General features: G+C 36.5%; 1 protein-coding gene across 3 annotated transcripts in view; it reads right to left on the minus strand.

Moving 5' to 3' along the window:
- Positions 1–10,885: 10,885 nt before the first annotated feature.
- LRRC49 (leucine rich repeat containing 49) overlaps positions 10,886–14,413 on the minus strand; it is a 55,840-nt gene continuing 52,312 nt past the window's right edge. For all 3 annotated transcript variants that reach the window (XM_075160225.1, XM_075160224.1, XM_075160223.1), the window contains 2 exons: positions 14,104–14,257; positions 10,886–12,005 (listed from right to left, as the gene is read on the minus strand). In XM_075160225.1, coding sequence (XP_075016326.1) covers positions 11,799–12,005; positions 14,104–14,257 — 361 coding nt within the window. In that variant the 3' untranslated portion in view covers positions 10,886–11,798. The remainder of the gene's footprint in view (positions 12,006–14,103; positions 14,258–14,413) is intronic.

The raw sequence follows: 14,413 nt of genomic DNA on the forward strand, positions 1-14,413 counted from the left end.
ATGGGAACAAGCTGCTGCCCCAACAGAACAATTCATCTAGCTTGAATTTCTCTTGAGTTTATCTGCTCTAACACAGAACAGAACTATGAAAATGCTTTTCAAGAAATTTATTAACCCTTTAATATCAGTGAGCAAATAACTGTTCCCTCTAGAAAAGATGAAGATGATTGGTGCCACAGACTTGTATGGAAGTTTGCCCAGTTACTGGTTTTCGTAAGACACAATGCTGCCTGGGAATGTCTCTGGCGGAGTACCAGGAAAGAGACATCATGCAGTAAGGATTATCAACACTGCTCGTAAAGCACCTGGAAAGGGCCTACCCCTTCTGAATTGAGATAGATATTCATACGATACAGCTATTCTTTGTCATTTTATAAAGTGATCACTAGGAGTTCCTAGAGTAAATAAAATGGTAGAAAATACTCAATAGTGAGCTCAATCACTGACCTGACATATGGCAGAGGCATTCTGTTTTAACACACAGTCTGCAGAAAGCCGCCTTCTGGAATGAATTGGGAGAGCAACCAAAGAGAACAGTTAAAGAATGTTATGAGAAAAAGATGAACGTTCATTGAGGTTGGGGTGCACATATTTCTCACTGAAAATTACAGAGACCTGCCAAGCTGTACAGGCCTGCAATCAAAAGTTGCAATCCTGGCTCCCAGCTCACTCTTTCTTGTGTCTAGCCCTCTACTTCACTCAAGTGCACAGGCCTTCCCCTGCTCCACAGCACTATGCACTAGAGGCAGCTGGTTTGCCCGATTCCCCATGTTCTAGAAGGAGCCCTTCTAAAAAGCATACTCCCGACTTCATATTACCGTTATAGCCCCTCCATATCTCACAGCCTGCACGCCTCCACTTTTGCCACCCATCCACTCTTCCTCCCCTTCTCAACACAGTCTCAGAGAGGTGAAAATAGGAAGACCTAAATTACAGATTTTGAGCTGGTTTGCTCCTGATCTCCATTCCAGCCACAAAAATAACCAGTTCCTTCACCTATGTATGATCAGAAGTGAGCCTAAACTTCTAGATGCATGGCCTTTCCAAGCTCCTCCTAGGAACAGAGTGATATAATCTGCTACTAATGCAGGCACTCATTTCTCAGATCTGAAAGTAGATGCAAATTTTCCAAGAATCCCAGTAATGTAAAAAAATTTAAACAGCAAAAACCTTGATTGGCCCACAGTAAACAAGCTGCACGTAACTGCTTGGTTTCACTGTGTACAAGTAATTGGTATTCTTCATTTCCAGGAGATCACCCTGGAGTTTACCCTAGCCAAAATCCTGATTCCAGTATCATAATTCCTGCCAAAAATATGTTGTACCTTCAAGCTCTAATTCTCTCTGATATTTAAACAGCAAAAACCTTGATTGGCCCACAGTAAACAAGCTGCACGTAACTGCTTGGTTTCACTGTGTACAAGTAATTGGTATTCTTCATTTCCAGGAGATCACCCTGGAGTTTACCCTAGCCAAAATCCTGATTCCAGTATCATAATTCCTGCCAAAAATATGTTGTACCTTCAAGCTCTAATTCTCTCTGATATGAAGACTGTTGTCATCACACAATGCTAGAATGAAGGAAAGCCAAACAGCATCCGACATCATACTACTTTAGTCCAGAATTAGAACAAGATAAACAGTTATACTCACCAAGTTAATCTCTAGAACATTCTGTAAATCCTTCTGAAAAAATACATACTTTATGAAAGAAGAAGTCTTGAGCACATCACAAAACTGTCTTTTGAATGGTTAAGAAAATAAGTCTTTTAAAGCTTTGTCTAAAATAGCTGAAAAAAATTCAGCCAAATTTTGAAATACTTTTTAATTAAGCTGCTAAAGACAATTTCCTGGAACCTACTTAAAGTTTTACAAGATTTTTAGCTGTATCAGAAATTGCCATTAAAAATTTAAAATACTGCAAGACCAAAAGCCAAGAACTTGGCAATCCTGTTCTAGATTTCCAAATGCTTCTGATTAGAAATCACTGAATTGATTACATTCTGAAACAAATGTGTATGACCCACAGCGAAAGACTCCTCTAAATCAGCAAATATTTCAAAGAGATGTTAACTATTTAGCGCATAAGCTCACACAAAAATACCTACTTTCAGTGCATTTTATTTATAATAAATTCCACTCATTCTATAGGTGCAATAAGCAATAAAAAAACAGTGGCACGATTCCTCCCTAGAACATAAGGCAGACTAGTCTAAAAAATAAAAGTAAAAAATCCAGGCAATACTTGACCTGGGACTGTTACAGGTGAAAGTGCTAGTTAATGAAGTCTGTGTTAGTGGCAGCCAAGTAATGGATTCCCTCATCTGCTGATTCAATTGAAATGAGAGCAATAAAAAAAATTTTTAAAAAGCGCCAGGAAAAAAAAATCCTACTGAATCTAGCACTACATGTGCTAGAACTATCTTGCTCCACACTGACAGGTGCCCCTACCCCTAGCATTCTTCGTCTTGGCCTCTCCACATAACACAGCTATCCCACTTCAGCTTTACACCACTAACTAATACTACTTAAGCAATAGTCTCTCTGTAGCGGTTCCCCACTGTAGAGATGGGCAAAAGGAAAAAATTGCCTGTGCCTGCCTTCTGTTGGACCAAGCACTGAAGCTACAAGCAATGCTGACAATATTTTCCTTAAATAATAACAGAATACTTTGGAGCTTGGAAACAAAGGGTGGGGAAAGTGAGAGCCTCCTAAGGGGAGTAGGGGAAGAGAAATATAGAAGGATTTGGCTTCACACAACAGTTCTCACACCTCTAAAAATATACAAGGCTGCCTCACTCTCTGTAGCTGCCCAACACTTAACATACACTACAGATGAGATATACAGCACCTGGCTACTTTAACACCTTTGTCAGCCCATTACCAGATATCTAATGCAACCAAGTGTTTTTATTCCACTTTTACTGCTGGCCATCAGAGCATGATCCTCTCCAAGGCACTGCTTTTTATCCTATGGACTCCTTTGAATACCATTTCGGATGAGTTTGACAAGTGTATTTTATGAGAAGGTGTGTCTGGAATAAAAAATGAGAGCCAGTCAGCAGTGAGGCTGCACAGATGTCTTAAACTAAATATTCTTTAATATGAGAATCTTTACAGTTGACACTCATCTGTTATGCGGAAAGACCTCAAACACATTCACAGATCACATATTGAGATACACATTCTTGAAATGCTTGTCCCTGCAATGTGACAAAGCTTGTTGAAGTGAGGCGTTAATGGAAGATATGAAAATAAATTACTAATCTTAGATGGGCAACATATGTTGATCAAATTTGGAAACTGCCCTGAGCACACCTAGATCTATTAAAATACTTTCCTGGCACAGCCTCTAGTTAATCCCTGAGAGCGAGCCTACAGCTAGCATCATCAAGCAAGGGCAAAAGTTCAGTACTAACAAAGAAGAAAGAGCAAATAATCAACACAACTTTCTCAGACCACCTATGGTTCCTTTTCTGGTTTCTTCTTCAAGCAGCAATGAGATCAAGATTCATGCAATTTAAAAAATTGTAAAAACAAAGCTAAAGGGTCCTTAGCATCTCTGAAGTTATTTTTAACCAATGTGTCTCACTCTTTATTTAAAGATGCGGACCACTTATTTTTTCTTTTGAATAAAACTGAAAACACTGCGAATGGTACTCTGCAGAATATACGAAGAATCTGTTCAACAACTTGAATACCCGTACTATCTGCAAATGACCTACTTTCTTTGCAGTTGCCCAGCACATAATAATCACTGTGTATGAGACAGCAGCTGCCTTGCAACCAGTCAGCTCACCACCAGAGAAATGGCTATGTCTAACTGAACTGAGATAAACTTATGTCAAAATAACAAATATAACACGTGTATTTCTAGCTTGTCACCAAGCACATTTAACATATTTTGCAACATTCTTTACTACTTACATGCGTATACTCTTGTAATGACCTGAGTGAAGAAGCAGTTATCTACTACCTAACAATGTCTACCCTAATTCACAGTCTCCCATGCTATTCCACATGACCATGTCACTCTCCTCCTTTGGCAATATATATATTCAAAATGGCAAAGGAGAGAATCTGTGTGCCACACCTCAAGGCCTTTTCAAGTACGACAAAAGCACCTACTGATCTAGATTTCTCTGAAGTCTAGCATGACTTGGGGTATGCATCTCTCATTTTGGAAATCTAGGACACTGAAATTTATCCCAAATCCAAGCAAGCGCATGCTTGTTCATCATAAAGCGGGCTACTTCGTGGGTTCTGACTGGCAGAACTTATCTGTACAAAATCAAACTTTTGCAGACATCAACATCTGGATGAGTGCCTAGACTACCGTAATAGGGGAGGGGAAAAAAAAAAGCACTGCATTGAAAAGACGGACATCTAAAACAAATCAGATGTTTCACACAGTAGAAGTGTCTATTTTCCTCTAGCCAGTGCAGAATCTAGATGACTAGCTGAGGCATAGACGTCATCACCACAGATATAAAACAAAATGGTTAGGGTAATGCTCACCTTTCGTGTAGGCCGTGTGCGAAATCCCAGACACTCAAAGCACTGGGAATCTTGCAACAACTTCAATAGCATCACAGTTTTAGCTCACACAGGTTACCTAGTTTAGATTTTGCTTTTTCGATTATGCATCCTAATAAAGAGCATAAATCAATGCAAATACCTTTTAGAATCTTCAGCAGCATGTTGACTTGCATTTAAATCTTGCATTATTACATCTGCAGAGGAGACGTATGATAACACTGAAATAATGCAACACAAATAAAGCTTCGTAAACAATCCTGTGGATCATGAGAACTATTAATCATCTAGAAATCCAACCTACAAACAAAATGAATAGAGTTTAGACTCGGTTCTACAGCATCTTTAATACAAAATGTAGTCTACACTGGGGCGGTGGGTGGTGGAAGGGGGTAGAGACCTACATCACTCACTTTTCAATTAGGAAAACCAAACCAAACCCAACCCAACCCCCCAGCATCTACACTTCCATGAAACAAGCTCTCCATTTCCATTTTTAGTCACACCTTTGTTTCCCATACTTGTGATTTCAGATATTTACAAATGGCTAGAAATATTCTTATAAAGCACTCTAATTCGCATTCATCAAAGATTGAACAGTATGTTGGGGAGACATTCATTATTGTAGTAAATTAAATTCCTCATGTTAAGAACAGTTCATAGGTTACATTAATAAATGAAAATAACTGATCAATAAGAATGTCTTTAAATGCTCATAATACTTGGAATAATCTAAATATAACTGTGGTTATATCAGATTTGTCTTGGATAAGATATTCATTCCAATTAAACCTACAGGCTTTAAAATAAAAAAGGACCTGATCTCAAGACTTAAAGTAATAAACATACTTAATAAATATGCTGCTTTTAACCTTACATCTCTTGTTTCAGGCCAAAAATCAAAGATGTTTTTGGCTATAATGAGTCCTAGTCTTGGAAAATCCTAAAATATAATGGAAGTATTCAAATATGTGATTAGAAATAAGAACGTGCTGAAGCATTTTGCTGAATAATGGTAATATGCAATAGATGGAGCTCAATGTCTACAGCTACATCTAGAAGTGTTCGCAATTCATGTAGAAAAGTGTCATTGGCTATAGACTTCCACATTTATTCATAATAGGAAAGAATGATTGGCTATCTTGCTTTAAAAGCAAAAGAGAAAAAAATTTTTGCTTTGCTGATTGCTTCTTAATCTAGACATGGATCCACAGGACAATGAAGGCCTCAATGCTAATAAAGCAATAAGCATTGTTATAACTGTTGAATGTACAGTGTAATGCTCCTGCTTATGCAGCTGTGGATTAGATAAGAACTGAAAACAGAAGAAATAAAACCTCTAAAGATATGTTGGTTGTTCATTGCATTGTCATAAAGCATTAGTGTGTTTGTTAGTTGGTGGTTTAAAAACAAAAACCAAAAACCAAAAAACCAACAAAACAATCAACTGCCTCAACATCAGAGGCAGGTTTTCATGCTCATGTCTTTTAGGGAGTGATGATACCTTTTGCCATGGGTTTATATATTCCAGTTTCCATGCATCCACATGCAGTCTCCATAAGAATGCAAAATCACTTTAATGAATGTTCTCTTCACTCTGTATTCCAATAGGACTTGTCACACCTGGGAATCCCTCCCTCTAATATTTACCCAGTTCTTCTCTTCTCTAAACTGACAAGCCAGTTCACATTTTCTGGATTACAAAACCCTGAATGTTAACCTTTTATTACAGTTATTAACATCTCTTTGGAATCTAAGTAACATTTCCCTAGAGGATCTTGTTCGTAGACTAACACAAAAGCTACGTAGTCAAATGACTCCGAGAGCTTTAACATGCGTACTTTACCCAGGATATGACAGTTGTATGAAGCTTAATATATTCTATTGTCAGTGCCGAGTTAGAAACTGGAATAAGCTATACTCTGTGCTCTTGGATCCTTTCATCACTCTTCAGAATTATTTCTTTACTTTATTAGAAAACATAGATCACTGAAGCCTAGTGCGAATAGGCAGCAAATGTATTATATATCCATATAGAACACAAACCACAGCACAGATTGTCTTACAATATAATTTCTAAGTGTTATATAATAGCTAATCAATCAACTCCGCATTTTTTGTTACTGTAAAGTTATGGCTTCTCTACATATCGCTATGATTTCTTTCACTGAGTGTGAATTACATTAATACCACTGTTACTTGCATAACCAAGTAAGATGTCTAGACTGTGTGAGCACCACCATCATGGGCACAATTTCTTCACCGCTCTAATTTAAATTAACTTTACAATCTCTCGTCTAATGATATAGTATAAGTAGATGGAAACCATATGTCATTCCAGGCTATCTTCTCTTGTGCTTACGTGTTAAACATTCAATACTACAAGCAGAAAGGTTTTTCATCACCTTGATTCTTGAAAGGCATCATTCTCACTGCTTTGAAAAGGTTAGTGCTGTTTATGTCATCCATGTCTAGTATTCCAGAAAGAATGAACTTGTTTATGATCTGCTCACTGTTCATGTAAAGTTCCAGATTTGTTAGGTGTAAAATGAAGCACTACTAATAGCAGCATTTAACCTCTGGGGTACCCATATTAGTCAAACAAAAGTGAAAGGAATAGTTTGTCTGAAACCAGGAAGAATCCCGTTTGCGGATGCAGCAATATACTAGATGCCATGCACTATATAATAAGAATGAAGATCACACACAAGATTTTCCTTAATATGGAACTAGCTGCCTAATTAGGAAGATTGCAACAAAAGGTGGGATTAAGCATTGTCATCCTGTAACCAACAGATTACAGCACCAAGAAATCTGATCTTGCTGTCTTGATTACATTATTTTATACTGTACCAATCAACCACAGTCCAGAGCAATCATGAAGCCATCAGTTTGTATTTTCCAAAAAGCTGGATAAAACAGTTACATATAAGGGCCTCCTCAAGTCAGTGTAGTCAGTAGTAAGAAATATAGGGTTGTCTTGTACAAACACACTTCTTGCGGATGTTGGATACTTCTAATGCTGGATTTGGTATAAATAGTCCAAGCTGCAGTTTTCTAGGTTTTTTTACACTCAGTGTACTTTTATCAAGTATGTTTCTGCTTGCAATACATCTATCTATAACTGAAAAAAAGCCACCAAAACCAAACAACTCAGAACTTGACAAGAGTCAGTTTTTCCCCCATTAAGACTTCTCAATTCTTCACCAGGGCTTCCTGACATTTGATACAATAAGCACAAGCATCTGTCCGCCCCATCTGTACACAAGTATGGCATATGAGGTCCAATACACAGCTTGTAAAGAAATGCTGTTTTCACCACAGTAAATGGAGACAAGAGTTCCTCCAGATGAGCTTATCTTTCTTCCCCCGAGAGCAAAAGCATAGCAAAGCTAGCCAACAAAATTAGATACTTGGGTTGTATAAACAGTCCCTTAGATTCAATTTCTTTTAGCTCATGCTCAAGAAAATCCAGCTCTAAGGTGATGTGTGTAAGCAGATACCACTTAGCCTTTTGTAAGATTGTTTAAAATCTGTGTAGCCTCCACTCCCTACTTTTTAGTATGCAAAAATCAAAGTTTATGTTCACTTTTGAGTAAAAGCACCTTCATCACACCATAGAGCAAAGTGATAGCTAGTCTCCTGTTTTCCCCCTCCTTGTTCTACGCGTGTGTAACAAAACACAGTGTCTTACAAATCCCCAAAAGACTGATGCCTCCAACTTAAGCTAAAGAGAAAAATAATTTCACTGGACTTCAAGATGTAGCAGAATTTTTGTGGTGTGGGAACAGAAACATATTCAAGTAGTCTGTTTTCCCAATCAAAACAAATAGCTCTTATTGTGATTTTGAATATGCACACTGATCTCCCAATCTAAATCACATCTTTGTGAATGTTGCTTAATAATATGAAATACAGCTTTTCATCAGTCTTCTTACTGAAGATCAAATTTCAGTTGCATAATAAACAATGACTCTGCATGACATAATGGGGCCTTCATGCATGATATGGCTAGAGTGAAAAAAAAAAAAAGGTACATCATTATCTGCCCTTGTCTGGACATAGAGGAAGTTTGCCTCAGAAAATAAGAAAACTATATAAATAATCAAAAAGCAATGGAAAAAAGTTTTCAAAATATTTAAAAGTCAAAACAATATATTTTTAACCCTTAAGATGATTTCTAGTTAACATACGGAATTTTTACAGCTCCTGTCCTGTGAAGAAAGTCAAGCTACACAAGGGGATCACAACAGCCCATTTTGGATGGGATATCAATGAAATATTAACAATAACAAAATCCAATTTTATGCAGCATTTAAAGGCTTTTGAAGCAGAAAAATAACTGCTTTTAGCCTGGAAGGTCTAATTAAAAGGTCCCCAGCTTCAAAATTAATGGCTATTTTAACTCCTCAATTAATACCTGTAACCATAGAAAGTTTATATATGTAGTACTTAAGTTTCAGAACATCTAAGAATTTGCTACTTATTCCACCTTCAAATTTTTAGGTACTCAAAAAGTCCTTAATAAGCAATTACAGTAATGTATCCTACAGGTCTGTATGAATTGACAAATAATTTTGGTAAACACATAAACAACATATAGCATGGTAACAATTTTAATATCATCTGGCTGCTTAAAATTCAATGTACTCTTAGGTCTAACATCACGTGAGTCCATCACTCGTTTCCTAAAAAGAACTAGTAAAAACGTAAGGTTTTTTGTTCGTACTGGTTCTATGTGAAAAAACCATATGCAGCCCAACAATAATCTTTTCTTCATTTATAATAGCTGCCTAGCTACCCTCGCCTCAGCCATTTAGCAATCCTGTTACGAAACAGCTGCTATTAGTGAAAGAAGTCCAAACTGGCAGCATTCACAGACCACTGGGAATACAGAGCATTTTAAGATGTTTCTACAACTCACAGTCAATACCCTCTGATTCATTTCACTTAGTTTTTTTCAAGACCCTACCTTAAAGCCTCCTATCAGGATTATGCTTCTAAAGCCTCAGTATCAGAAAGTCTGGCTTTTCTCTGGATTTTCCCATGGAGAACTTCCTGTTCCTCTAGACCAATCCACCCTTCTTAAAACACTTTTTTCCACTCTTTTATGGCTGCTGAATCTGATTCAAAAGGGGCCCATCTGCTCCAGCTACATCATCAGGAGAGTTCTGCACTTTCACACAGCTGCTGAGGTTTCTGTCCCCATGCAGAAGCTGGAATTGCTCCACCCACCCCCTTTGCACAGAAATGATGTAAAGGAACTGATGGATCCAAAAAACTTTTGTGTGATCATTTCTATACTGACTGTATTTTTATAATGTAAACTCTCCTTTTCTCGCATTTTGCGGGGTCTTAATTTGTTCCCTTAATAAAACGCACCATAAGACTTAAGAGCGCAATTTTCCAATGGAAAGAAAAAAAAAATCCTATCAAATACACTAATCTTACTATAAATTCCATGAAGCAGTTCAAAAAGCCTGAAGGGGTGATTGTTTTTATTAAATTCTATCAATTGCTGGAGCAGTTTCTTCAGGACTTTTAACATTTCCTTAGAATTTAAGTGACTTAACCTCCATTAACTTCTGTAAAGCCTGAAAAGCAACTATGCTTTTCATATGCTGGAATATGCTGCATATGCTGCAAGTATGCTTTAGAAGATCACGTATAACATAAACCAAATTGAAAATTACGTTTAACAGTACGCATGCCATTGTTAACCTGTAACATGCTCTGAAAATGGATTCTCTCTGACAACTTAGATGCACCAGCTTGACCTGAATGCAAGTAGACTGTCTACTCCAAAATATCTACAACCACCTGACTCCTGCTACTCATTCAAGGCTATTTTCAGGGCATAGAAATTTACAAAACTGTATTTGCATCTCTGCTTTGCCAGAGAGTCTTGTCCAGGTAAAGTTTAAAGATAAACTTAGTTTTGAGCCATAGAAACCCTTGCAGGAGGTTTTCTTTGGTTATGAAGATTTCTTTTTGTATAAATGAGCTTAAGTAAAATAAGATCAATTTTAATTCAGTAGAAGAATGCACAAAGGTTCTGGATTGTTTTAGTTAAGATAGAACAGAACTATAAAATTAAGTTTAAATGGCGTAAGTTTCTACCCCCGCATATGAACATTAGCCATGGGAATTAGCTGGACTTGCTAACAGTACCTAAATTCAATTTCTGGGCAGGAGCCTGCAAGGTGTTTACAGTGGAAGTTATTGTACTATGGAATGTGTTTTTTCTACCCATTCACAGTTGATTTTGGGGGCAAGTTGTGTCTCATCTCTTCATGCAGCATTAAGGAGAAGTCTTTTCTTTGTACGCAGTACTTCTTTACAGTATCTGTGAAGGGCAAAAGTGATGAATTTATTTTTATTGATATCAAATATGAAATATTCACACAGTCACAGAAATGAATTACAACTGAATAGTAGTCATCAGTTTCCTTACCAAATGTAATGCATGCATTTTAGCTCATTTGGCCTTGGCAAACCTCAAAAAATAATCATTTAGTAATCAAGAAACAAAAGAAATTATATTATTAACATATTTTAACAGAACAAAAATAAAGCTTAAGTGAGTATACCTCGAATTCATATTTTACCTATAATAATTCACGGAAACTAATACAAATGAAATTAATGAAAAACACTTGAAATAAAGTTTGGGCAATTTGTTCAGTTGAGAATTAGGCTTATTAAATGTTGATATACTGAGCACTGTCATGGCACTGGTATGAAAACGTGTCCTATAATCTCAACAAATTAAACAACAATAATAGTAAGTCTTCATCAAGTTGAGGGTGTAAAAATAATTTATTAGCTTTTGCTCATAAAAAAATCAGCTACTATTCTTGATTTTATTTTAAACAGCAGCAAACAGTCAAAAAGGTGACAACTAAAAAGTGTTCAATAAAAAAGGCAAGCAGAGTGTAAATTCGTTCTTTAAAACAATGCTGTAGCACTACAGAAGCAAGGATAACAAAAAAAAAAAAAACACAAGAACTTAGTAAAACATGACAATCACCAAGTTACTTCTATGCTATCTCATCATTCAGCCAAGGAAGCATTGTTAAAGCAGTAAGCAAGTAAACTTTCATTTCAAAACTATCAAGAATTGATTAAGATTTAAAGGCATCCATTGGAGGGGGTGTGTGAAGTATGCCATAGTGATGGTAATTTTATATTCTATTGTTTTAAGTTTGTAAAACATCACAGAATCCTGAAACCAAAAGCTTGCAAGACAACAAGCCTTGACTCTACTGTTTTTGATCAGTGATCCGCTGTAAGCAGAGTTTCATGTAGGAATTTTTATTGCGTATTTCTATCACTGCATCTCTGACAAGCTCAATGAACATTTGAGGCCAAAGCTTCTGCAACGACTCGTTTTTCATATTGATGTCAGCTGCTTCTTTCACTAGGTTCTCGACATATGTCTGGCAAAATGTTTTTCTTTCCTTGATTTCCTGCACGGGAGAACCATTACACATTGTGTAAGACAAAGGAAGAAAAGGTTAAACAAGAGCAAGCCCAAAGAACAACCACAAAAATTTAATGAATTAAAGAACATAGCGATTAGCAGGCAAAGAGGCCATTGCACACTTTTTCCCTGTTGGTTTTAAGTTGCGTGGCCCAAGGTATAACTCAAGCTTTTATGAGTGTGGCCACAGAACCTTACTGTATTCATTATATTAATATTATATTCATTCATTAATTTATCTGAAACCCACTTTGAAGTAGTCATACAAATATCTTTTAACAGCATTATGATTTTTGTTGCCTTCTGGCATAGCAGTGAAAATTTTCAGAAATTATTAAGCACCAGACTACTTACCTTCCTTCTCTCCCTTCAATCCCCAGCTTTTCATGCTTATAGTACAATAGTTGGAAAGTTTATCTACCTGCCCTAACAAGAACTAAGCATACTGTCATGGAAAAATATGCCAGTATGCATCCTTTCCACAGGTTCCTTGATGGACTCTGGCAAGTGCATGGTTCCTAACATGTACTACATTAGATACTAAAGTAACCTGAACCTTTAAAAAATAATAATAAAAAAAAATATTGCATTTTGTGCAACCACTAGCTTTGCATTTTAGTCACTCAAACTGTATTAATCCCTGTTTCTGCAGAGTTTCTATAAAATGCCATAATAAGCTTCGAACAGTAAGTTATATTGGTGCTAATTATCTAACTAGTTTGATTTATGGCACTGTTAAAAATGTTAGGTCATGCTTCAGGCCACCAAAACGTAAGTTTTCTTAAATGAGTGATAAAGCAGAGAAAATACTTTCCAGCTGTTTCATCTAAAAAATGAAATTATTAATCAATGACTCAGACTGTCATCTTTAGCAATAAACTTATTCAATCACATTTATTATGTTAGTTTACTGCTGATGGGGAACTGGAATCAGTCCTTTTTGCCCATCTTAGTCTTCTCTTGTGACATCCTGTATAGCTGCTGCCACATACATAACGCTTTAACAAAGGACAAGGTGTGAATTGCTCCACTGGGAAGAGAAAACAATACATATATTTAATGGACTGTACAAATACCAAGCTTATTTTATTATAGTGCTTGTTCCACGGTAAAGGACAAGAGGAATGCCTCACTGTCTTGTTCTATGCCATTCAAAGTTTTAAGAGCTACTGTCACAGCTTTTGAAACGAAAATGTTTTCTTAATTTAATCTCTCCACACATGCAGTCACTGTCTCTTTTATGCTATGGATCTGAGATAACAAAACCACAATGCAATAACTGAATTCAGTGTTATTTGAACTTGATTTAATTTCTTGCACTAGAGGGTTTCTATATTTCCACATAATCAAAAAGCAAATAACAGGACAAATGTGGGAAGCAGGGCGCATACGGCTAGAACTCATGCTGATTGCTCAGAAAGGAGGTAGTGGCTGAAAGAAGCATGTTCTCCCTGGGAACAATTTCCCTCTGCCCAAGCAAAAGAGTTAGCAGATCAGAAACACAAACTAAAACAAGCGTGACTGATGCACTTGTCTGAAACAAGCCAGCTTGCAATTTTATTAATAATTAAACCTAATACATATATATATTTTCCTGTAGCCCATTTAAAAGCTAGTAAACAGCTCTTTATTACCACAGCCTGCACTATCTCAAATCTTGTCTGAACGTGTTGTTCACCAAATCATTTTGGGATATACTTTCTGAATTTCTAATTCCATTAGACAATCCTAACATGTGCAATGTACATTTTTCTTTGTAAAAAACTGTGCTCATTTCTTATATTTTACTAATGCAGGTACATTTCATTATGAACTTAAGGCTTTTAGGTGAGAATGTATTTCTGAGAATGTGGCACTGTTCAGGAACCACTTCACTAAAGACAGAAACTGACCATTATCCAGTATTCTGACAAAGATCAGTTAGATGAAATGTTTGATCATACATGTAAATACGGTAAGCAGTGGTATTTTAAAACCACCATTCTCAATACCACAACTGAAACTTGATATATAGACAAATTCCATGAGTAGTAGTCTAAGGTTATATAATAGAGGATTAAAGTATTTCATAATGATATACTTACCTCAAGCTTTTCCATATGGAAGTCCTTTGTCATGTAATTCAATGTTGCTCGAGTTGTGCTTTCTCCTCCATTTCTTCTGTTATCACTACTTTCCTCACTTCCAACCCCAGATTTCTTTCCCTTTCCCTCTAGCAGAAAATGGAATTGCTTCCTCCTGTGAAAAGATAATAAAGAGATTTACAGTTTTAATTATTGGAAACTTTTTTTTTAAGAGCAGATGTTTCTAATGATTGTGAGGATTTTTTTCCTTTTCTCTCTTTGAACATGTACTTTATGAGCTTTCAAGTTTATTGCATCCTCAAGTTACTCA

The sequence above is a fragment of the Calonectris borealis genome, chromosome 11 (assembly GCF_964195595.1).
Source record: "Calonectris borealis chromosome 11, bCalBor7.hap1.2, whole genome shotgun sequence".
NCBI classification, from domain to species: Eukaryota; Metazoa; Chordata; class Aves; order Procellariiformes; family Procellariidae; genus Calonectris; species Calonectris borealis.